This window comes from Lathyrus oleraceus, chromosome 5, assembly GCF_024323335.1.
Source record: "Lathyrus oleraceus cultivar Zhongwan6 chromosome 5, CAAS_Psat_ZW6_1.0, whole genome shotgun sequence".
NCBI lineage: Eukaryota > Viridiplantae > Streptophyta > Magnoliopsida > Fabales > Fabaceae > Lathyrus > Lathyrus oleraceus.
The window spans coordinates 37,202,603-37,228,087 of NC_066583.1; the positions used below are offsets into that span (position 1 = coordinate 37,202,603).

The 25,485-nt window shown below is 36.3% G+C and overlaps 1 protein-coding gene across 1 annotated transcript; it reads left to right on the top strand.

Annotated features, from left to right (window-relative positions):
• Positions 1 to 1,540: 1,540 nt before the first annotated feature.
• LOC127078602 (uncharacterized) lies at positions 1,541 to 1,942 on the top strand. The gene has a single exon (XM_051019041.1). It carries the CDS (start codon positions 1,541 to 1,543, stop codon positions 1,940 to 1,942), a length of 402 nt encoding a protein of 133 aa, XP_050874998.1.
• Positions 1,943 to 25,485: the final 23,543 nt, after the last annotated feature.

The following is a 25,485-nucleotide window of genomic DNA, read 5'->3' on the forward strand; positions in this document are numbered from 1 at the left end:
TTTTTTAATTAAACTTCTCTTTTCTATACATTTTTTCATTTTTTTCCTACTAAATAACAAATCAAATTTATTTTATTTTTCAAGATTGGCACAAACAATGTCCCACATGTTCTTCTTGACTTTATTGATATATTAAAATGTTAAACATCTATTTTGTTAATTAATTTCAGTTGTAAGGTCAGACAATAAATCATTTATTCAACAAATGTTATAATTTTCGGATTACAAATGTAATATTGTATGTGTTAGGACTATTATTTAATTAGTCAAAACTGCAATGGTCTAATTAATATTAAGTATGTGACTAAAAGCATAAATGTCATGAAATATGAGATTATTGTGTAGATACCATATTTCAATATCTAATTTGATGAAGGGTTAAATTAGAATATTGAAAACTAAAAAATAACTTTAAGGTTATTTATAAGGGTTTTGGTCCCATTTGAGTTTATGTTTGATCGTTGTTCATTTTGGATGCGGAACAAGTTCGGTAATATTTAGTAAAAAACTTAATTTCGGCATTGTTGTGCAAAAATCTTTTGTATGGATTACTTACCAATTTACAATACTGGATACTATAAACAAGTGTTTTTTTAATATAGTGAAATTGTTTCAAAAATAAAATGTGAACTTCTTCTCGCGAAATTCTACCATCAAAGTGTTGCCATTTATCCACCAACAAATTCATTTAGGTTGGAACAATTTTGTTATATTACATGATCCAATATAACATGTTATATTGTTTTCTGTAATATTCTTTTTAACTTCAATATTACATTTTTATTAAGCAATATATATTTTATTGTTATTATAATTTAATTCTTATTTTATTTTGGATCAATTTTATTCGAATTTGACTAGAGATTGTATTTTTATACAGTGATTTAACATTCTTTAATAAGTAGTTGAAATGAAAAAGTCGTCAAAATTACCTCTTTTGTAGAAATTGCTTAAGAAAAATGTTTTACATTTTTTTATGGTTTGTGTGTATGTTTGTCCATGCGAGTATCAATTGACCCAAATGACAGTCGGTGGTTGGCCGATTTTCATACGCGCATGCGATGGTAAATATGTGATATTTATGAGGTCTTACATGTGAATAATAAATCAATGCAAAGAGGGGTTTATTATTCTTCATGTTTTTATTATCAATGTTCGACCGTTACAATAAGAGTATCACTTGCAGTTAATATTATTGTACAAAGACTCAATATTGTTGGTGCACTAGATTTCTTGAGATGAGTTATGTCTTTATTTGAACAAATTGATAATTCAGTTTTTTATTTTATTTTATGTGAATATATTTAAATGTTTAATTTTGTTATTCTTTTCAGCTACAATTGCTTCAATATCTGTTAATCTGAATTCGGTTCCGATCCTTAATGGGGAAAATTTCAATGACTAAAAAGAGAACATAGAAATTGTTCTTTCCTACATGGATCTAGACCTTGCATTAAGAAAAGAATAATATGCTTCTCCTACGGAATCTACCACCTCTGAACAGAGGAAAGATTATGAGAAGTAATATTGCTCCAATCGCATGTGTCTCATGATCATTAAGCATGACATTCTTGAGGTCTTTAGGGGTACTATATCGAAAGATATAACTAATATCAAAGATTTTCTTGCTGAGATTGAAAATCCCTTTAAGAAACGCGATAAGGCGGAAACGAGTACTCTTCTTCAAAACTTGATTTTCATGAAGTATCAAGGCAAAAGAAATATAAGGGAATACATTGTGAGCATGTCAAATATTATTTCAAAACTTAAGGTACTAAAGCTTGAGTTGTCTGAAGATTTTCTCATTCATTTAGTATTTCTTTCTCTTCTTTCACGGTTTCGTCAGTTTAAGATATCTTATAATTGTCAGAAGGATAAATGGTCTCTTAATGAGCTCATTTCATTTGGTGGTGCAAGAAGAGGAAATGATGGAATAGGATAAGACAGAAAGTGCTCATTTTGTTAGCACCTCTAAAGACAACGACAAAAGAAATAAAACTTATGATTCCAATAATGAAGTTGCAGGTGTTCCACCAAAAAAACAAACAAAAACAGGATGATAATTGTTTCTTTTGCAAAGCGTCTGGACATGTGAAAAAGGAATTTCCTAAATATCACGATTGGCGTGCAAAGAAAGATACATTTCTCACTTTGGTTTGTTTTGAGGTCAATTTAGCTTTAATACCTAAAAACACTTGGTGGTTAGACTCAGGTGCAACTACTAACATCAGTGTTTCAATGCAGGGTTGTCTCAACTATCAGAAGCCAAATAATGTTGAAAGATACATCTATGTTGGAGATGGAAAGTCGGTGGAGGTGGAAGCTGTAGGGAGTTTTAGATTGTTATTGAGTACTGAATTTTATTTGGATTTAAAAAGAACTTTTGTTATTCCGTCATTTAGACGTAATTTAATGTCAATTTTTTATTTGGACAAATCAGGTTATTTGTGTTCATTTGAGAATAATATGTTTAAGGTGTCTTTTAATTCAAATACTGTTGGAACTGGTTCACTTATGAGTCATGATAATCTATATTTGCTTGACATAATAGCTATCTATGGCGAATCCTTAAATGTGGAAACACGTGATACTAAGCGTAAAATTGATAATAAAAAATCAGGAACATTATGGAACAAGCGCCTTGGTCACATCTCTAAAAATAGAGTTGATTGACTAGTGTTTGGTGGAATTTTAGATTCCATTGACTTAACAAACTTTGATGTTTGTGTTGAATGCGTTAAAGGGAAACAGACCAAACCAAAGAAATTTGGTGCATATAGAGCTACAAATGTCTTAGATTTGATACATACGGATATTTGTGGACCATTTCCGACACCTTCTTGGAATGATCAACAATATTTTATATCATTCATAGATGATTATTCTAGATATGCATACATATTTCTTATACATGAAAAGTCTTAATTTTTGGATGTGCTCAAATCGTTTAATACCGAATTTGAGAATCAACTCAAAAAAAGAATTAAGAAAGTCAAATCTGACCGTGGTGGTGAATATTACGGCATATATAACGGTTCAGGTGAAAAACGTCCATGGCCTTTTGCCAAATACCTAGAGGAATGTGGAATCGTCCCATAATACACCATTCTTCTTAATTATCAGAAAATGTCTGCAAGCCATTTGACATACCTTGTTGTTCTTATGAACTTGCTTTTTAGGAGTCTTTCGATCTCCTCTTTTATTTTTGACATAACCTCTAGTGCAAACCGTCTTGGCATTTGCTTGACCGAATTTTTCCAGGCTTTACCGACAACTTTAGTTCCACCAAATCCATGCAACACATTATTTATATTATCAAAGTATTTTAATTACCTCTAATCTCAAACTTGGGTCAGTGTTGGCACTGATATATGTCAGCCTTTTATTTGTTCATTCACCCAAGTTAATTTCCTCTAAGGGATACCGGGGCTAAATCTTTGTGGCTGATATGACAGGATCCTTCTCAAAACCCAAAGGCTCATCGTCATAGATGTTGTTGAGCCTCTGGCCTTCCACCCCACTATTTTCCATGCCTGCTGATTGTAGCTCTTCGGGTGGTTCCGGATTAATATTTATTATTTTCCCCACGTTAAATATTTCTATTTCATTGGCTTTGACAACCATATGTTGTACTTCATCCTCTAAGGCCGCTTTTAATCTATTTTTAACTACGTAAGCCAAAATTCGCTCCAAAGCGCTGAACTCGGACATCATCGTCGAGTTCATCACCTAACCAGTCGGTTGGATGGTGTATAAGCTTCCATATCTCATAATATCTCTATCGCATATAAACCCATGGTTCAGATGTAATGTTGGCTAGGCTTTTATCAAAGTTTCTTCAATCAACGTGATTCAACTCCGCCATAAAATAGCCCTGATCCGCCTCTATATTTTCTATAATCCCATCATTCCGCCATATTACAACTCTCTGATGGAGTATTTATGGCACATCCTTTATGCCATGATTCCACTCCTGACTTATGAGTAAATTGTGATTGTCTTTGATGTTATCACCATAAAAACAGTAGGCCTGGTTATTGACCCAACAGTCAAGCGACTTGTATCGAACCTAGAGTATTCCCTGTCTTGCCTTAATAATTTGATAACACCATGTTGTGTGGCCTCAGATCGGTATCATCCTTTCCTATTTTCTTTAATAAAAAATGGGGCATTAACTTGATTTTAGCACCTCCATCAATCAAAATCTTATTAATTATGGTATTCTCAATTTTAGCCCTGATGAATAAAGGTTTTAAGTGACTTTCCATTCCCTCATCTGGAATCTCAAAGAAAGCATTTTTCTCCTCAGTACAGTCGTTATTCATCACGAAGTAACATATAGGTTGATGCTTTGCCATCTTCTTCCCGTTCTAATCCACCGGTTCCGTCACCTCTGTTATACAATTCTATTCAATCGGAAGCAATGAAACTACATTACATATGACGTCGAAGTCATCATACTACCCTAAATCAAAATTATTTGTCACCCTCTCGTCATCATTGAGTGGTGCCTCCTCTTTTCCTTTTCCTTACGCCTTAACCGACATGGGGGAGAAATAGTTGTCTTCCTAGTGGCTTCTTGACTTGATCACTAACTTGGTTTTGATATGGTTTGTTGCTACTCGACTCAGCAACCTCCTTCATTGGGTCCTTGACATTGGATTTTTTACTTTGTAATTGTTGGGTTGATAGGAACGTTTCTCCGACACCAAAAATTTCTCTCGATAAGTTAGTGAGGAACCTCTACCCATCTTAAAATTATTCTTTTTATGGTAGCTAGATTCTTCCTTGCATGCAGGCCGCATCCACTTCCCATGGGGAGCGTTGGATTCCGGAACATAGGTTCCAGATTTGTTCCTCTGATGAGTCGGGAACTGTTATCTTTTTGGGGACTCCCCTTTTGTCAAATTAGAACTAAGGTTTTTTATTCTTCCAATTTCCCTTCTGATGCGTCTGTTGAGCATTCTCTACCTCCTTAGCAGCCTTTTGCTGAAGACTACACTACATCTTGAACAGAGCATCACCTTCGACTCTTTAGCCTTACAGCGGTGAAGGAAGTCAACCCGACCTTCCTCAGATTTGGTGTAGATAGATTTTATTTTATTTTTTGCTGCTATCGACAGCCTGTTCCTCAGCCTCCATGTTAAAATCTTCAATAATTTTGACCATGTTAATATCCATTGGCTCAACATAGTGGGCATCTTCGACCTGTAGTTGACCATAATCAATCTTCATAGGCGCCTTACTCTTGTCAAAAAAAACTCTAGTCTTCCATCTTTCAGAGCATTTTGGACAAGATCCCTGAAGAAAAAAAAACATTGTGAGGTTTTATGCCCAAAAAACAGTGATATTTGCAAAAACATATTGTCATACCCTAATTTTTAACCCTAATATTCCACATATCATTTGCATCATTGCAGATAAACAAGGTCACCTCTTGGTCCCTCTTCCAACATATTTGGGTTTACTTCTTGCAGGGATCACCAAGCACTTCTTTGTTAGTGTTTTACCTTTGTGTTTATATGATCAATTGCTTATATAACCACTAATCGAAATAGCAAAAATATGTTTTATTTTCCTTAATTTTGTTGTGCAAGGTATGACTTTTCAATCAAGAGCATCTCAAAGTTTTGTTGCTTACTTCTCAAGGAAAGTCAAAGGTTCATGTGTTTATTTGCATGCCTTCTTCAATAAGTAACTTCAAGCTTTGAGAAATTTAATCAATAGGAAATTAAGGACACCTTATTTTGAGTTCATATGATCACCCATGTGCTTTGAAATGCAAGGAAAAGTTCAAGTACACAAGCTTGTTCTAAGTGGTTTGACCAAAAAGTCAATATTTCAAGTCAAGGTCCCAAGGATCACAACTCCTTCAATTCTCAATATTTTTGAATGATTCTTTTTTCATATGACTCTTCTCAACATCCTATGCAATTTATCCTTACATGATAAGATCCAATTATTCTTGGAGGATCATCAAAAGTTTGGAGACATTATAGGTCATTTGTGGACTTAGTGAAATTTGACCTATTTTCAAGTGACTTTTCCTCAAATTTAAAAGATCATAACTTCTTCAATTTTCAACATTTGAGGCTGATTCATTTTTCACAATGTCATTTGTGATTCCCTCTACAAGTTTGCTTCAAGGATCAAGGTTAAAATATACTTGGAAGACCATGGAATTCATTGAGACATTACAGGTCATTTTCAGCCATGAAGCACTCAAATATTTCTGTTATAAGATCAGTTTTTCATGCCAACTTCAACATGACATAAATTAGTTTTCAAGCATCCAAATGCAACCTTTCTTGTCACATTGTAATCTTTTCCATAATGTCAACACATTGAAAAAAGAATGGGATCAAAAAGCCTCCTGAGTAGGGTTCCCCATTGGGTTAAACACGGTGACTTGTAACTGAAGAAATTACCATTGCCCAAATTTTGAACTCTACTAATCTTAATTCCAAGCCAAATTAACAAGTGTTTTGGACCTAAACATGTTTAAATAAGTCTCCAAAAGTTAATTGACCCTTAAAACGCATCATTTGGCTGAGTTTTGATGAGTTGCAAGTCACACTTTTCTCACATTCTGATCAAATTTGTTTTGCATGAATTCAGCATCTTTTCACACGTATTTGGATCCAAACACATTCCCTAGAAATAGAGGAAGCTATTGCATTCATTTCCGAGCTTTGGAGAGCCAAGAAATCCTTGCTGCAACTTGAAATTTTCCATAAAAATTCAACTATCGGGTTTTGAGTTTCACTTGTTTCAATCCAATTTCTTGATTCCATTAGCATCTTCGGCATCCTCTAAAAGTTTTGCAAAAATTCCCAAGCTCTAAGACCTTCTGAAGTTCTCTAACCAGATCGAGCTTCATCAACTTCTGATCACCATCTGGGCAAGGTAGTCTTGAGCATCATTTGAACTCAAATAAGTTAACACAATGTAGTCATTCACTCTCTGATGTTTTCCCCTAACTTAGCTGATGTTAATTGATTGTGTTCATCATTTAATATTATTTTTCATGGCTTGCTTACTTCTGAAACTTCTCTAAAATTCCCTATGCTCGATTTAGATAAATGAATTTGGAGCATGAGGTGAAATTCGGGATGAGAAGAGGATCACAATGGTGATGGTCTTGTATTCTGAATTTACCAAACGGTAAAGCTCCGGTGAGAGCTCACCGGAGTGTTCCAGGTCGTCTGAGTTTGGCCAAACACATTGGACATTTGAAATGTTTTGATTGGTTGGATTTGAATTGGATTATGTGCGGTGCTTGTAGCACGTTCCATCGTGCTCTTTGACCTGGGGAATGTTGGATTTTCCACATCAATTAATGAGACGTGATCCAATACTCCGTGTTTTTCCTGATTTTAGTTATTTTTCTTTAATTATTTTTAATTGCTTTTTCTTTTAAAATTCATAGTAATTTCATTTTTCATCCAAAAATCCCAAAATAATTTCTAAAATTCTCTTTTATTTTTCTTCATCTGATCTTTATTTTTCCATATTTTATTTCACTGATTTTCTATTTTTCATGAATTTTCCCCTTTCTCCTTTGTTTTAATTGGTTTAAAAATACTTTTTAGCATTTTTAAATTCTGAAAACTTTATTATATGCTTCTTATTTTATTTCTAACCTTCCATAATTTCTTGGTCATTTATTTGGTGTTTTGAAGGACATTATGGATTTTTCATTTTATTTCTATTTTAAAATTCATTTGAAAATACTTTTAGTGCATTTTATTTCATTTAATTACATTTTATATTGATATGACCTTTGTGAACTTCTGTTGGCCTTGGATCATGATGGTTTGGATCATGATTCACATCAAACTCAATGGATCTTGGGTGTTGATAGGGTGAAAACCCTAATCCACCAAAATGGATTATTGATTTTGATGATGACTTGATCAAACTTTTGATCCAATTTGGGCGTGACCTCTCTTGTCCCCTTCTTCTCCATTTGATCAATTGGGTGGCTTCTGTCCATCTTGTTCATGATGTGTGAGTTGGTACTTGATGAACTTTCATCATTTAAAATCTACCTCCTAATTGATCATGGATCATTTAAGGTACTTTGAATTGATGTATAAGTTTGTCCCAAGTGTCATGAAGTGTGAATTGAAGTAGTGGGATATCCTCCTAGCCGTTGTGCTTGATCATTCCATCTTTTCTTTTTTGTGTGGCATGACTTTAGGAGGAGGATTTATATATCATTTTTCTAGCATGTATTAACACTAACATTATTATTGACAGGCCTCAAATAGTTGTGACTTCTACATAAGTCCAATTACGATTGCTTAACATGACGCTAAATTTGTCCCAAAAGCAAAGGAAATTTTATAAGTGAGATTACAAGTCTCCTACTCCTCATGGTATTGTGTGAAAATATTGTTCCCTTTTCATTTGTGAGACCTAGTGGCATACTTGTTGATTTTATCCAAGTTGGAGCCCTTCTCATAAATGATGTATAAGTTCATATTTTCATGCTTGTTGGTGAATAGTTGAGTGTTCTCCAAAAATGACCAAACCATCTTTCATTTTAGCTTTATAACATCATTTAATAACATTTTACTTGTATTAATTTTTACTTTAATATCATTTACTTTATTCTCTTTTATTTTATGCCATTTACGTTATATTTTATGTTTAGAATTCCATATCATATTATTTGTGATTTTGTCATTTGTTCTTTTTCCATTTGGAATTTTTCTTTTATGTCCTTGTAAAGAAAACATTAATAAGAAAAACCTAAAACAGAAACTTGGTTCTCCTGATTCATGGATTTGTGGTTACTATCCTTAGCAATATCGTGGAGTTACGAGTTTTGAACTAGGATCCTGACCTTTGCTTTGGGACTTGTTATTTGAGACCTTAGAATTCATCTGGTATCTTAGGCTTAGAGACTTCCTTTGAGGACTTGATCTGGTCATTCTGGTTTCATCTGATGCATGAATTACTATTTGTTTATTTGGCTTGTTTGAGGCTTAATCCAAAAGAAGAATTCTTGCTTGACTTATGTCATAAAGCTTTCTATCTCTTGGTTAGATCTTTCCTCCCTAACGTTTAGTGTATGTTCTAGGATAGTCTCTTGTTCTAATCCTTTTCTTTAATTTTCAAAATCTTCTCTATTTTTTAAAAACCTTCTTGTTTTTTAACTTGAATCATTTTTCTCAATAAACCTTGACTTTTGTCAAGTGATTTTCAAAACCTTTTTCTTAATAAATGCTAATCAATCTTAAGCATATTCATACCAATTTCAAAAGATTAAAACAAAATGCCTAACTCATTTAAATCATTTTTGTGCCTTTGTGCACTTTTCATTTTAAGAACTTTTCTCAAAGCTTAGACATGAGTCATTCCCATTGGTGAGATATAAGTCTCATATCCCCATAGTATTGATGACAATTCTTTTCCATCTATGAGGGCTATTGGTATACTTGTTGATCCATATCCAAGTTGGAGTCATTCTCATGATGATGCAAAGTTCTCATACTTGTGGGTGATTAGTCGAGTGCTCTCCTTAAAATGACAAAATGTCTTCTTATGAAAAATGAGTCAAAACAAACACCTTTGTTATTTTTACCACGAACTATGAGGTTTTGATCGTCTATTGCACTTTGTTGGTACATAGGCATGAGACTTCAAAAGGTCTTGGCAAACACAAAAATCATAAAAAAAAATTCTTTTCCCATCTCTCGAATCTTTTGCAAACAATACCCATTTTCAAACCAAAAGGCACATTTTCAAAGAGGTTATTATGGAGTACCATGGATGTTTAGGGTGTTAACATCTTCCCTTTGCATAACTAATCCTCGAACCATTATCTCTTTTATTAGTTTTGATTTAAAAACTTCTTTGGCTTTTGTTCGTACTTTTTCCCTTTTCCTTTGTAAACAATAAAAGCATGGTGGTGACTCTTTCTTTATGAGTTAAGTTAACCAATAACTTGATCTCAAAACTTTTACCGCTACAGAAAAGTGGCGACTCTGCTGGGGAGTAGTCCCTAGTGGGTTAAGCCCATCTTTGTTTTATGCATATATTATGTTTGTTGTTGTTTGTTATTATTTGTTATGTCTGGTGCTTGGTGATGTCTGTATGGTGAGATAAGTCATATACCCGGACATGAGAGATCTTATGTTAGGAGGGTCGTATAGTCATGTTTGGCTTATGTGGAATTAATCCCTAATAAGTTGACTTGAGATCCCCCACTCAGTGGAGGCCCCTTTAGGATTACTGATGTCACACGAGTAGTCATAGTTGGCATTACGTTTTTCGACCTGGGAGCCCGAAAACCTGAGGACCTTAGAACCTTTAACCCATCTTGGCCTTTAGGATGTAGTGTGGGGGCTATTCAGGTGTAAACTTGAATTAGTTGTTACGTGATACTACACTCGGACGAGTTTCTCTTGAGAATATTATTGGTTGACGAGTAGTCGTTTAAGACGGTAATATCCAAAAGATGGAATTATGACTATGGGAACTCTTTAGAACCTTGTTCTCATGTGATTATACCCTTAGTACATACATTGTGGGTTGGCTCTTACCCTTGGATCCATGCTCGTGACTCCGAACCTTTAGACCTTGTTTGTGTGACCTTGTTTGTGGTTGTTGCATCATGCACTCATTGCATTCATAAGAGTTTTCCCCAAAATTTTAAAGGAACTTAGAGACTCTCTTTTCAAACATCGTAGATATTTTAATCATGGATATTGGAAGAAGGAATACTCGAAAATACAGTTTCAGATGTCCAGATCTTATGGAATTAATGAAGCTAGCATATTTTATGGATGATCCCAAGGGTTTCAGATGCCATTCTGGAAGACTTTTATCTATTCTATTTACTGATGTTTAGAATGGTCTTCTTTGTACTTTGGTTTTGTTCTATGACCTTACTTATCGGTGTTTCACTTTCCCCGATTATCATTTGTTGCCTACCATGGATGAGTATGCTTATATTTTGGGTATGCTAGTTTCTGATGGAGTTCCTTTTAGTGGGGAGGAAGGAATTCTTAAGTCTCGAGTTATTGTTGAAGCCATTCACCTGAAGAAGCCTTACATATATGCCAATCTCACTGTCAAAGGAGGTATTATAGGGTTGAGTTTGAAACTTTTGATTGAGAAAGCCTTTTCTTTTGCTAATGCTGGTAGCATGGTGGCCTTTGAAATTACTCTTGCCATAATCATCTATGGTCTGGTCTTGTCTCCCAATATTGACAATTTTATTGATGTTAATACTATGAGGATCTTCTTGATTAGGAATCTGGTTCCAACTTTGCTTGGTGACACTTATTTTTCCATTCATCATAGGACTTTCTGAAAGGGGTGGAACTATTATCTGTTATACGCCTTTACTGTACAAGTGATTTATTTTGCACCTGTCGTAGTCTCCTATCTTCAAAGAAAACAAGGATTGTTTAAGGTGGTCTCAAAGACTTATGTCTCTCACCAACGATGACATAGCTTAGTATTCTTCTATTTACGATGATGTTGAGATTATTGATAGTTGTGGGGAGTTCTCTAATGTGCCTCTTCTTGGTACACAAGGAGGACTTAACTACAATTCGGCTTTAGCAAGATGCCAACTTGGGTTCTCTATGAAAGACAAACCTAACAACATTTTGTTAGAGGATTTATTTTTCCAGGAAGGGAAAGACACTCAAGGGTTGAAAGCTAGAATGATACGTGCTTGGCACAATGTTCATAGGAAAGGAAAAAGTGAGCTTGGATTGAAGAATTGTATACCTTTGGATCCTTACACTAGTTGGGTAAAAAAGAGAGCCAAAGAATTCAAGATGCCATATGCTTATGAAAGACCGATGTCTTTCGTAATGGTCAAATCGCCCACTATTAAAGGCACAAAGGAGTTGCAAGAGACTTTGGACAGGATGAAGTGAGAGAGGGATGATTGGGAAAACAAATTTCATAACTCACACCTTGAGAAAGTAGAATTGTATAAGCAACTAAAGGAAAAAGATGACTTGATAGAATTGCTTGAGCAACATGCTGTGAAGAGATACAGGACCAAGATGATTTATTTTCCTCTAACAGTTCATCATCTACTCATCTTCCTACTTCCGGCAATTGGAAAGGCATTGTAGACCAGCTCGTGATAGAGAAGGATGCTATAAAAAGAATCTACGAAAGAGAGATCAAAAGGCTTCACAAGAAGTATCAGCTTGGAGTTGGGTCGTCATTGGATAGGATTCCATAGATCTAGTTTCTTTCCGTTTATGATCATTGAAATTATATTTCTGGTTGTAATCCTTTACATTATTAATAAAATGAGATTTTCATTACATCAAAATATGTTATTCCCGTTATGATGTTTTCAATTTATGTCTTAAAGTTCTTTGAAAAAAAAATGACAATAATAGTATTCACATTTGCATTTGCATATCATGCATCATGTTGCATCTTGGTCTTACTTTGAGTAAGTTTGCCAAGGGTCTTATTTCTTTCTTGGTCTTCATCCAGACAAGCTATCTCACCGGTATAATACTCGAGCTAACCAATTGAAGAAGATGGACCGCTTAGAGCAAGAGAATCGTGAACTCCGTGAAGAGGTGACAACCTTGAGGGACAATTATGAGAGGCTTACTGCTATGATGGAAGCTTTGGTAGTTGCTCACAATCATCCACCTCATCCTCCTTAGACTCCGCATCAGAGGACTGTGACTTCCAAAATTGTCTCTACACCCATACTCGTGGCTCCTGTCAGTGCTCCATAGAACCACATGCCTTCTGGTTTTGCTTGGGGCATGCCTTCTAACTTCGTGCCTAGGGGTATCAACCTGTTGTTGAAGTTCCTATGGCTCAACCTGTGATGTCAGTAGCACCTCCTGTGGTTCATGTTATTCCTTATGTCGAAGATCCTATTTTCCATGGTGACCAGAGCGAAATTGTTGGTGAAAGAATGGACGAGTTCCAAGATCAGTTTCAGGCTATGCAGAAAAAGCTTTAAGCTTTGAGGGGGAAAGATCTGTTTGGGAAGAATGCTCATGATCTGTGTTTAGTTCCTAATATGAATATTCCGCACAAGTTCAAGGTTCCAGATTTTGAAAAGTATAAAGGTAACTCTTGTCCTTTGAGTCATCTGGTGGTGTACACTCGTAAGATGTCGACTTAGACTGACAACCATCAATTATTGATCCACTACTTTCAAGACAGTTTGACCGGTGCTTCTCTGAAATGGTATATGGGGCTCGATAGCACTCAGATCCAAACCTTCAATGACATAGGTGGGGTGTTCGTTCGTCAGTACAAGTATAACGTCGACCTGGCACCAGACATAGATCAAATTCGTGCTATATCCCAAAAGGATAAAGAGACTTTCAAGGAGTATGCACAAAGATGGCATGAGATTGCTGCACAGGTTAGTCCTCCATTGGAAGAAAAGGAAATGACAAAGTTGTTTTTGAAGACGTTGAGTTTGTTCCATTATGACAGGATGGTGGCATGTGCGCCTAGTGTCTTTACTGAGATGGTAAATATGGGTTTAAGATTAAAAGAAGGTGTCTGTGAGGGACGGTTGAAAGAAGGTAGTTCGATTGACAGTTCCAGAAAGTATGGGAGTGGGTTACCCAAGAATAAGGAACACGATGCTAACGCTATCTCGCAAGAGAAACGTAAGAGGCTTTCGAGGAACAGTCAACGTCATCAGCATGTGGTGTCCGTAACTCCAGTTATTAATTCTGCTCTGGTCGTTCAAGTAGCACCGAGTTATCAACCGCATTTTCAACAACGAACGAATCAACAAAATCAACAAAATCGTGCCCATAGGTCCGCATAATTTGATCCAATTCTAATGACCTATACAGAGTTATTTCCTGCTTTAATTCAGAAGAATTTGGACAAACAAGAACTCCACCACCTATTCTGATAGAGCTTCCATGGTGGTATAAACCCGATCAGCATTGTGCATTCCACCAAGGAGCACCCGACCATGATATTGAGAATTGTTTCGCTTTTTGAAAGCTGAGGTGAGAAGGTTAATGCAAAGTGGAATTTTGTCTTTTTAATACTCTAGTCACAATGTACAAGCTCTGTTTCCCAAACATGGCGGTGCAGCTGTGAATATGGTCGAAGGATGTCTATGAAAGTACCGAGTTTTTGAGGTCAATCTGATCAGAAGATCCTTGGTTAAAATAGAGGAAACTTTATGTGAGTTGAGCTATTATGAGCATGAACATGCTTCTTGCCATGTTTGTTCCAGAAATCCTTGAGGATGTGTTGTTGTGAAAAGAGACTTACAAGAAATGCTGGATCAAAACCTTATTCAGGTTACAAGGGATATAAATGAAGATGTGCATGAGGTTAACGTTATAATTCCCCGTTTCAATTTCCCATAACCATTTGTAATTGCATATGATGGTCAGAAGACTGCTGTTTCTCCGTTGGTTATTCATTTGGTGGGTCCTACGCCTTACGAGTCTGATAAAGTTGTGCCTTACAAGTATAATGCTACCATGGTAGAAAATGGTAAAGAGGTACCTATTCCTTCTATTTCTCATGTCGTAAACATTGTCAATGTAAGTGGGGTAACCCGAAATGGTCGGATATTTGCTACTGTAGCTCCTAAGAGAACTGAAGATGTGGTGATAGAGAAATCAACTCAAGAGAAAACTCCTGTTATGCAAGCCAACCAATCCAGCAATGTGAATCAGAATGCTGATCAAGATGAAATGCTGAAATTAATTTAGAAGACTGATTCCAATATGGTAGACCAATTGTTGCGCACTCCGTCCAAGATATATGTATCATCTTTATTGATGAGTTCAAAAGCTCATCGAGAGGCTTTGCTGAAAGTCCTAGAGCAAGCTTATGTAGACCACGACATGACGATCGATCAATTTGATGACATTGTGACCAATATTACTACATGTAACAATTTGAGCTTCAGTGATGAAGAGTTTCCCGAGCAAGGGAGGAACCACAATTTGGCTATGCATATCTCTATGAATTGTCAGGAAGATGCCCTGTCCAATGTGCTGGTGGATACCGATTATTCTCTGAATGTTTTGCCTAAGTCCACACTGCCTAACTTGCTTGTCAAGGTGCTTCAATGAGGTTCAATGGAGTTGTTGTGAAAGCCTTAGATGGTTCAAGGAAGACTATAATTAGGGAGGTTGATCTCCCAATAAAGATAGGTTTATGCTTATTTCAGATCACTTTTCAAGTGATGGATATTCATCCCTCCTACAATTGACTCTTAGGACGCCCGTGGATTCATGAGGCTGGGGCAGTAACATCAACTCTACACCAGAAGCTAAAGTTTGTAAAGAATGGGAAGTTAGTGATCGTGGGTGGCGAGCATGCCATGTTGGTGAGTCATCTCTCTTCATTTTCATACATTGATAGCGACGAAGCTGAGGGAACATCGTTTTAAGCTCTTTCTGTTGATAATATTGCTGCTAAAAAGAATGAGGAATATATGTCATCCTTGAAAGATGCCCAACATATGTTGAAGAATGGTCAATCTGCTAAGTTGAGACGAGTTGTTGAGCTTGCCTGGAATAGGAACAGAGTTGGTTTGGGTTTTTCACCCGATACAACCCAAAGAAATTCAAATATAAATCAGGAAGTGTAGGGGTGGCAAACGGGAATGCCCGCCCCGTTTAGGCCCTCCCGCAAAAGCCCGCAAAAAAACGGGGCGGGGCGGGGCGATCATAGTTGAGAATGCGGGCCTAAAACTTAGACCCGCCCCGCAAAAAAGTGAGGGCGGGGCGGAGAAAGCCCGCGGGCACTGCACTCTTTAAGCCTAAAAATGCAAAAATTTATGTAAATACACGTGCCCGCAAAAGCCCGCGAAAAGAACGGGGCGGGGCGGACACATTTGAGGGTGAGGGCCTAAATCCTTGGCCCGCCCCACATAAAAGTGCGGGAAAAATGGGCATGCCCCGCGGGCCGAGCCCGTTTTGCCACCCCTAGGAAGTGTTTCAAAGTGCTTGGTTTATTTAATCGAAAGATCAGTCTGCTGCCGCAATCCTAGAAGATGATGAAGAACAAGAAGCGCCAAACTTTGTGACGTATGGATTGATGTGCCAAAACTGGATTGCTATTGATGTTCCTTCTACTACTCACTTATCAAAGTAATATGTTTTTTTGTTGTTATTTTCAAAAATCCTTTCACTATGCCCAAGGTGAAAGTGGATCTATGTGGGCTTTGTTTCAGATTTTTATCATCATTAATAGAATGTTATTTCGTTTATCCATATTATCTTTTCTCTTTTTGCTTTTTTTTCTAAAAACATGGTAGCATAAAAAACCAAGATAATAATCACTTTTATATCTGCATCGCAATGTGCGTTTATTTGTTCATATTCTAAAGTCAAGCATAAAATCATTGTGCAGATTAATTGTGAAACCCATTGTAAACAATGACCATATTCCCTCTCCCAACTTTGAATTCCCTGTGTTTGAGATGGAAGAAGAGGATGTTGAAGAGACTCCTGATGAGATTTCTCGGTTTCTTGAGCACGAATAGAAGATCATTCAGCCTCATAAAGAGTCGTTAGAAGTGATTAATTTGGATTCTGAAGAGAACAAGAAAGAAGTCAAGATTGGGGCATTGCTCTGTCCAAATGTTAAGAAGAGGATGGTATAGCTTCTTAGAGAATATGTGGATGTGTTTTCCTAGTCTTATCAAGATATGCCAGGTCTTGATACTGATATTGTGGAGCATCGATTACCATTGTAGCCAGAATGTCCTTGGTTAAACAGAAGTTGAGAAGAACTCACCCTGATATTCCTGTCAAGATTAAAGAGGAGGTGCAAAAGCAGATTGATGATGGGTTCCTTGTTACTTCTGCGTATCCTCAAGGGGTGGACAACATTGTGCCTATTCCGAAGAAGGATGGTAAAGTTTAGATGTGTGTTGATTATAGAGACTTCAATTAAGCTAGTCCGAAAGATGATTTTTCTTTGCCACACATTGACATGTTGGTAGATAATACAACTAAGTTCAATGTCTTCTCCTTTATGGATGGGTTCTCCGGTTATAATCATATCAAGATGGCACCTGAAGACATGGAAAAAACAACATTTATTACACCTTAGGAACATTCTAATATAGAGTGGAGCCTTTTGGTGTAAAGAATGTTGGTGCAACGTACCAAAGAGCCATGACTACTCTTTTCCATGACATGATAAACAAAGACATAAATTTTTATGTTAATGATATGATTGCTAAGTCGAAGACTGAAGAAGATCATGTTGAGTATTTATTGAAGTTGTTTCAGCGGTCAAGAAAGTTTAAACTCCAATTGAATCCTAATAAATGTACTTTTGGTGTCCAGTCAGGAAAGATGTTGGAATTTATTGTCAGCCAGAAGGGTATTGAAGTAGATTCTGATAAAGTCAAAGCTATTCAAGAAATGCCTACACCAAAGATAGAAAAGCGAGTCAGATGGTTCCTTGGGCATCTAAATTACATATCCAGATTTATGTCTCACATGACTGCCACGTGTGGGCCAATATTCAAGCTTCTTCACAAAGATCAAGGTTGTGCTTCAACCTCTTATCTTGTCTTCTTCAGTGGAAGGAAGACCGTTGATTATGTATTTGAATGTTTTAGAAGAGTCCATGGGTTGTGCGCTTGGATAGTAATATAAAACTAGTAGAAAGGAGCATGCCATCTACTATCTGAGTAAGAAGGTTACAGACTGTGAGTCTCGGTATTCCATGATTTAAAAGACTTGTTATGCTTTAACTTGAGCTGTGTTAGATGCCCAAAAGTGCTTATTTGAGCTATCAAATGTGGGCATCTTTCACTCCTTTTTGTCGAGAAAGTGTTCGAAACCGCCCTTGCTTTTGATGATTTGCAATACAATATGAAATGACCTTGGTACCTTTAATTTGTATGTTATTGTGCAGGAATTAGGCATGAAATGAGTAGAAAACAAAGACACAAGGAAGTTGGCAAAGGAACCAAGAAAGGAAGCAATCATCAGCATGCTCGCTAGGCGAGTGATGTAGCGAAGTGCTCGCTAGGCGAGCACCCAGCGAGCTACCAGCGAACATTCCCAGAATTTTACAGTAGAAAAATGATCAAACTTGCTGTAGCGAAGGAAGTAGCGAACACTCCCAGACTTGGACAAAACCATAGCTAGCACTTACTCGCTAGGCGAGCCACTAGCGAGCTTCCAGCGAGCAATTCCAGTAGCAAAACATCAAAACTCGCTGGAGCAAAGGAGGAAGCGTGGGCTTCGCCTAGCGAAGGATTCTTCGCTTAGCGAACACATTAAGTCTGGAATTGGATATTTCTTCTGGGCGCAGGTGCCTCTGGTGGCTATTTTGGGGCGCAGTTCAGATAGCAGTACTATAAGTAGCAGGGGCTACTTTTTGGAAAACACACTTAGCATTTTTAGATATTTTTCAGCATTTCTTGGGATCATACTTTGTAACCTAGAAACCCATTTTTCTCACTTTTCTTCATCTCTTAACAATATTCTACAAAAAGAAGGTGGATTCCCATCCAATCTCGATTCTTCGACTCAGATGTTGATCAACCTTCAATCGAAACTTGTTGTACAAGCTACCATGAAAATGAGTAGCTAAGTCCTTCATTTTGTCAAGGTTAGATGTAGATGATCATAAGCCTTGTATGTGTATGGGATGATCTTCATTTGTAAACTCTTTAATGATGAATATATGGTGAAAACCTTGTTTTATTGATAACTCTTTGTGTTGGTTTATGATCGAGAGATGTTTTCCAACTCTTGACCTAGGTTTTCATTCATTCTTGTTTGTTAGCTAGAGATAGTAATGAATGATTTTGTTCACTAAAAAGTTAAACCTAAAAGTTGTCATTTTGATAGATTGTGTGAGAGATCAACAATGGATCAAAATGGGAAAACCCACAATGTGTGTTAGAGATAAACACATTGGGAGGACTTTGTGGATGTGTTTATCATCTAAAGGAGTTTATGAGTTTTGTTGATCGAACATATGCATGCAAGGTGATCGTCGAACCCTAACTTTGACAATCTTTCTAAAATTATAAAACCACAACTTATACCGCAATTTCTTACTTTTTATGCAAACTACCGTGACCTAAATATAAAACCCCCTTGTTACTTTAAGTTAAGAACTTAACAACTGTCGAACGGCGACGATATCTCACAATCCCTGTGGAGACGATAACAAAAACCCGACACTATAATCTTACACTCAACAAGCTGCTAAACGCTTATGCCAGTATATGATCAATCATACCGCTTGGTTGATATCCAAAATGGATCCAATCAAGTATATTTTAGAAAATCCTGCTTTGAGTGGAAGGATAGCTCGTTGGCAGATGCTATTGCTTGAAAATGATATTGAGTACCATACTCAGAAAGCAATTAAAGGAAGGATCCTCGCAGATCATTTGGCTCACCGACTGATCGATGATTATAAATTCATCAGGTTTGACTTCCCTGATAAAGACGTTATGTACTTCAAAGCTAAAGATTGCGATGAACCGTTGCCTAAAGAAGGGTCAGAGCCTGGATCCCGATGGGGTTTAGTGTTTGATGGATGTGTTAATACTTATGGTAACAGAATTGGGTAATCATCATTATTCCTAAGGGTTCTCATATCTCTTTCACTATAAGATTGATGTTTGATTGTACGGAAAAATATGGCAGAATATGAAGCTTATATCATAGGTCTTGAAGAGGCCATTGATTTGAGAATTGAAATCCTTGATGTGTATGGGGATTTAGCCCTGGTGGTTAATCAGATTAAAGGAGAATGGGAGACTCGTCATCCTGGCTTAATTCCTTACAGATATCGTACAAGGAGGTTGTCGACTTTATTCAATAAAATAAAGTTTCATCATATTCCTCGTGAAGAGAATCATATGGCGGATGCCCTGGCTACTTTGTCTTCTACATATAAAGTAAATTGTTGGAATAAAGTGCCCAATATCATGAGTATGCGCCTTGATATACCTGATCATGTGTTTGTAACAGAAGAAGTCACTAATGATAAGCCTTGGTATCATGATATTAAGTGTTTCCTCCAGAGTCAGAAGTACCCGCTTGGGGAATCCAACAAAGATAAAAAAAGTTTGAGAAGACTGGCTGACAATTTCTTTCTGAATAAGGATGTGTTATACAAAAGAAACTTTGACATGGTTTTGTTCAGATGCGTGGATAGACATGAAACGTACATGTTAATGCAAGAAGTTCATGAAGGATCCTTTGGTACTCATGCCAATGAACATGCAATGGATACAAAAATGTTAAGGGCATGTTACTATTGGATGACAATGGAATCTGATTCTTGTAAATATGTGAAGAAGTGCCATAAATGTTAGATTTATGCTGATAATATTCATGTGCCTCCAACATTTCTCAATGTTATTTCATCTCCATTGCCTTTTTCTATGTGGGTAATTGATATGATTGAACCCAAAGCTTCGAACAAACATCGTTTCATTATGGTGGCCATTGATTACTTCACAAAATGGGTTGAAGCAGCATCTTATGCTAATATGACCAAGCATGTTGTGGTTCGATTTATCAAGAATCAAATTATTTGTCGATATGGTGTTCCAAGTAAGATCATTACTTATAATTGGACGAACTTGAATAATAAGATGATGAAAGAGCTTTGTGATGATTTCAAGATTGAACATCACAACTTTTCTCCTTACAAACCCAAAAGGAATGGGGTTGTTGAAGCAGCAAATAAGAACATTAAGAAGATTATCCAGAAGATGGTTGTGATGTATAAGGATTGGCATGAGATGCACCCGTTTGCTTTGCATGGATACTGTACGTCTTTCCGCACTTCAACAGGGGCAACCCCTTTCTCTCTTATGGATGGCATGGAAGCAGTGCTCCCTGCAGAGGTGGAGATCCCATCAATGCGAGTCTTGATGGAACAAAATTTGTCTAAGGCTGAATGGTGTCATAACATATATGATCAGTTGAGTTTAGTTGAAGAGAGAATGACGGCTTTGTGTCATGGCCAATCATATCAAAAGAGAATGAAGAAAGCATTTGACAAGAAGATTCGACCTCGTGTATTTAGAGAAGGTGACCTCGTGCTCAAGAAGATCTAGTCTTTTAAAACTGATTCTAGGGGCAAGTGGACTCCTAATTATGAAGACGCGTATGTTGTTAAGAGAGATTTCTCGGGTGGTGCAATGATTCTTACAACTATGGATGGTGAGGAGTTGCCTCGTCCTGTGAACGCCGATGTAGTCAAGATATACTTCGCCTAAAATAAAAAATAAAAGAACAACTCGCTAAGTTGAAAACCTGAAAGGGTGGCTTAGGCAAAAATAAGTGTCTCGGTGGATTGAAAACCTGAAAGGGCGGTCCAGGAAAAAGTTAGAGACATAAACAAAAAGTAATTAACTCGGTAGATTAACCCGAAAGGGCAATCTAGGCAAACTTTAGGGATTATGGTAAGTAACTGCATCATGTCGAAGCAACAATGCCTATCACAAATTATCATTCAGTCATCCTCGACCAAAATCCAGAGCATAGCAGAATTCAAAGTTGTTAGTGAGAATAGTGGTCATTGTATCTCAATGTAGCCATTTCTATGTATTTACCATTTTTCAACTTTCTAATAGTTTGTGGAGTCATTCCATTTGCAGACTACCATTATATCAATAAAATTTGAGCCTTTTGCCCATTTGTTTGCTATTCTTATTTTGTTTCAGTTTACAAAATTTCATTTATTATTGATGATAATTTTTGAAACAAAAAATATCTAAACAATCATATTTTTGAAAATTTACAGAAAAGATATGTATTTTCCTCGACTTGTGAATACAAAAGAGGAATGTTAATAGCAATCTCAAGGATGGTAAGATCCTAAAGAATGGAATTCAGTGACTTCCCCAGGCCGGATTTTCTTTTGTTATATGTTTAACAGTCTCCCCAGCATCAAATTGGAAGAATTTTAGAATCCCTAGAAAATATCTGCCAGCATCTCCACCTTGTTGTGATTAGCCGAGTATCCAGTTGTAATGTGTTATCAGTCTAACACTCTTTGTGCTTGTTTTGTCAGCATAATCATACGCATGTACATAGCATCATGTTGTTTATTTGCACATTTCACATTTCTCGGTGCTCCCCCCGCTCTCCGGAATTTTTCTCCCCAAAAAGTGTGTGCGTCCTCTCTCTAATAGAGTGTTGACCTTAAGCAGAAAGAGTTTATCCTTTCTAATTCCCCACCAAGTTTGATCCTCGTGGAAGATTTTGCTTCAGTTTCCCTTTCCAATTCATTATTTGGATGAAATTAATCCCTAATTGAGTTTATTTCCTCATTGAGTGAAGTCCTCTTTGACCATTTCTCTCCATTTCATTCTTGGGTTGAACTTTGGTCCCCTCTGATTGGTTACCTCTGTTAAGTTATCACTTGGTTGGTATATGGTAATCATTTTGTTTGAGATTATTACCTTTGTTAAGCTATCACTCAGCTAATAGTAGGTAATAGTTCCTTTTACCTCTGATTGGTTACCTTTGTTAAGTTACCACTTGGCTGGTAATTGGTAATCTCTGTTTAAGCTTATTACCTTTGTTAAGTTATTACTCGGTTGATAGTAAATAATAGTTCCTTTTACCTCTGATTGGTTTCCTTTGTTAAGTTACCACTTGGCTGGTAGTTGGTAATCATTATGTTTGAGCTTATTACCTTCGTTAAGCTATCACTTAGCTGATAGTTAGGTAATATTCCTCCCCTAGTGGAGTTGGGTTTTTCCCCTTTAACGATTATATTTCCCTGATGGAGCCTTGCCTTGTTAAGTCTTCTAGTTAGGTCTTTATTGCGGTCATTCTCTAACTATACTTTTGTTTCTTTCCAAATGATGGTTACTCCCGACTCTTTCTTTCCCCCTGCAGAACTTTGTTTTTCCCCAGCCGGGTCCCCCTATGGAAACTGTTATTCCTCCCACCGATATCCTAGTCTACATTCATATCATATCATAAGCATTTTGCGGTATCCTAGGGCCAAAAATTGGGTCTTTGATATTTAAGTCTCTTCAATCTTCTCGAGACAAAGATCTCAACCTTCACAAGTCCAAATTAAAGAAACTTAAATAGGGGCATCTGTCATACCCTAATTTAAACCCTAAGATCCCACATATCTTTTTCATCATTTCACACAAACAAGGTCACCTCTTGGTCCCTCTCCCAACATCTTTGGGTTTGCTTCTTGCAGGGATCACCAAACACTTCTTTGTTGGGGTTTTACCTTTGTGTTTATATGATTATCTGCTTATCTAACAATTAATCAAAATGCCAAAAATATATTTTATTTTCCTTAATTTATTGTGCAAGGTAGGGAATTTCAATCAAGAGCATCTCAAAGCTTTGTTGCTTACTTCTTAAGGAAAGTCAAAGGTTCATGTGTTTATTGCCATGCCTTCTTCAACAAGTAACTTCAAACTTTGAGAAATTTAATCAAGAGGCAATCAAGGCCACCTTATTTTGAGTTCATATGACCAACCATGTGCTTTGAAATGCAAGGAAAAGTCCAAGTACACTAGCTTGTTCGAAGTGGTTTCACCAAAAAGTCAACATTTGAAGTGAAGGTTCCAAGGATCACAACTCCTTCAATTATCAATATTTTTGAATACTTATTTTTGTATATTACTCTTCTCAACATCCTCTATAACTTCTCTTTACATGATAAGAGCCAATTATGCTTGGAGGATCATCAAAAGTTTGCAGACATTATAGTCATTTGTGGACTTAGTGAAATTTGACCTATTTTCAAGTGACTTTTCCTCAAAGAGCATAAATTCTTCAATTTTCAACATTTGAGGTTGATTCTTTTTGCATAATTTCATTTGGGATGCCCTCTACACATTTTCTTCAAGTATCAAGGTCAAAATATGCTTGGAAGGCCATGGAATTCATTGAGACATTACATGTCATTTTCAACCATGAAACACTCTAAATTTTCTAAGTTATATGATTAGTTTTTTATGCCAACTTCAACATGACATAAATTTGTGCTCAGGCATCCAAATACAACCTCTCTTGGCACATTGTAATCTTTTCCATAATTTCAACACATTGCAAAAAGAATGGGATCAAAAAGCCTCATGATTAGGATGCCCCATTGGGTTAAACATGATGACTTGTAACTGAAGAAATTACCATTGCCCAAATTTTGAACTCCACTAATCTTAATTCCAAGATAAATTAACAAGTGTTTTGGAACGAAACATGTTTAAGCAAGTATCCAGAAATTAATTGACCCTTAAAATGCATCATTTGGATGAGTTTTAATGAGTTGCAAGTCACATTTTCAAACATTCAGATCAAATTCGTTTTGCACGAATTCAACATCATTCCAAACATATCCGGATCCAAACATATTTGGATCCAAACACATTCCTTATAAATAGAGGAAGCTATTGTATTCATTTCCAAGCTTTGGAGAGCCAAAAATCCCTACTGCAACTTGAAATTTCCAAAAAAATTCAACTATCGCGTTTTAAGTTTCAGCTTGTTTCAATCCAATTTCTTGATTCCATTAGCATCTTCGGCATCCTATGAAAGTTTTGCAACAATCCCCAAGCTCTAAGACCTTCTAAAGTGCTCTAACTAGATTGAGCTTCATCAACTTTTGATCACCATCTAGGCAAGGTAGTTCTGAGCATCATTTGAACTCAAACAAGTTATCACAATGTAGTCCTTCACTTTCTGATGCTTTCCCCTAACTTAGCTGGTGTTGATTGATTGTGTTCATCATATAATTTTATTTTTTGTGACTTGCTTGATTATGAAACTTCTCTGAAATTCCCTTTGCTCGATTTAGATAAATGAATTTGGAGCATGAGGTTGAATTCAGGATGAGAAGAGGATCACACTGGTGATGGTCTCGTGTTCTAAATTTACCAAACAATGAAGCTCTGGTGAGAGCTCACCGGAGTGTTCCAGGTCTTCTGAGTTTGGCCAGACACGTTGGACATTTGAAATGTTCTGATTGGTTGGATTTGAATTGGATTCTGTGTGTTGCTTGTAGCGCGTTCCATCATGCTCTCTGACTTGAGGAATGTTGGATATGCCACGTCAATTAATGAGGCGTGATCCAACGCTCAGTGTTTTTTTTTAATTATTTTTAATTGCTTTTTTTTTTAATTCATAGTAATTTCATTTTTCATCCAAAAAATCCCAAAATAATTTATAAAATTCCCTTTTATTTCTCTTCATTTGTTCTTTATTTTTTCATATTTTATTTCACTGATTTTCTATTTTTCATGAATTTTCCCTTTTCTCCTTTGGTTTAATTGGTTTAAAAATACTTTTCCGCATTCTTAAATTTTGAAAAATTTATTATATACTTCTTATTTTATTTTCAACCTTCCATAATTTTCTTGGCCATTTATTTGGTGTTTTGAAGGACGTTATAGATTTTTCATTTTATTTCTATTTTAAAAATACTTTTTGTGCATTTTATTTCATTTAATTGCATTTTATATCGGTAAGACCTTTGTGAACATCTGTTGGCCTTGGATCATGATGG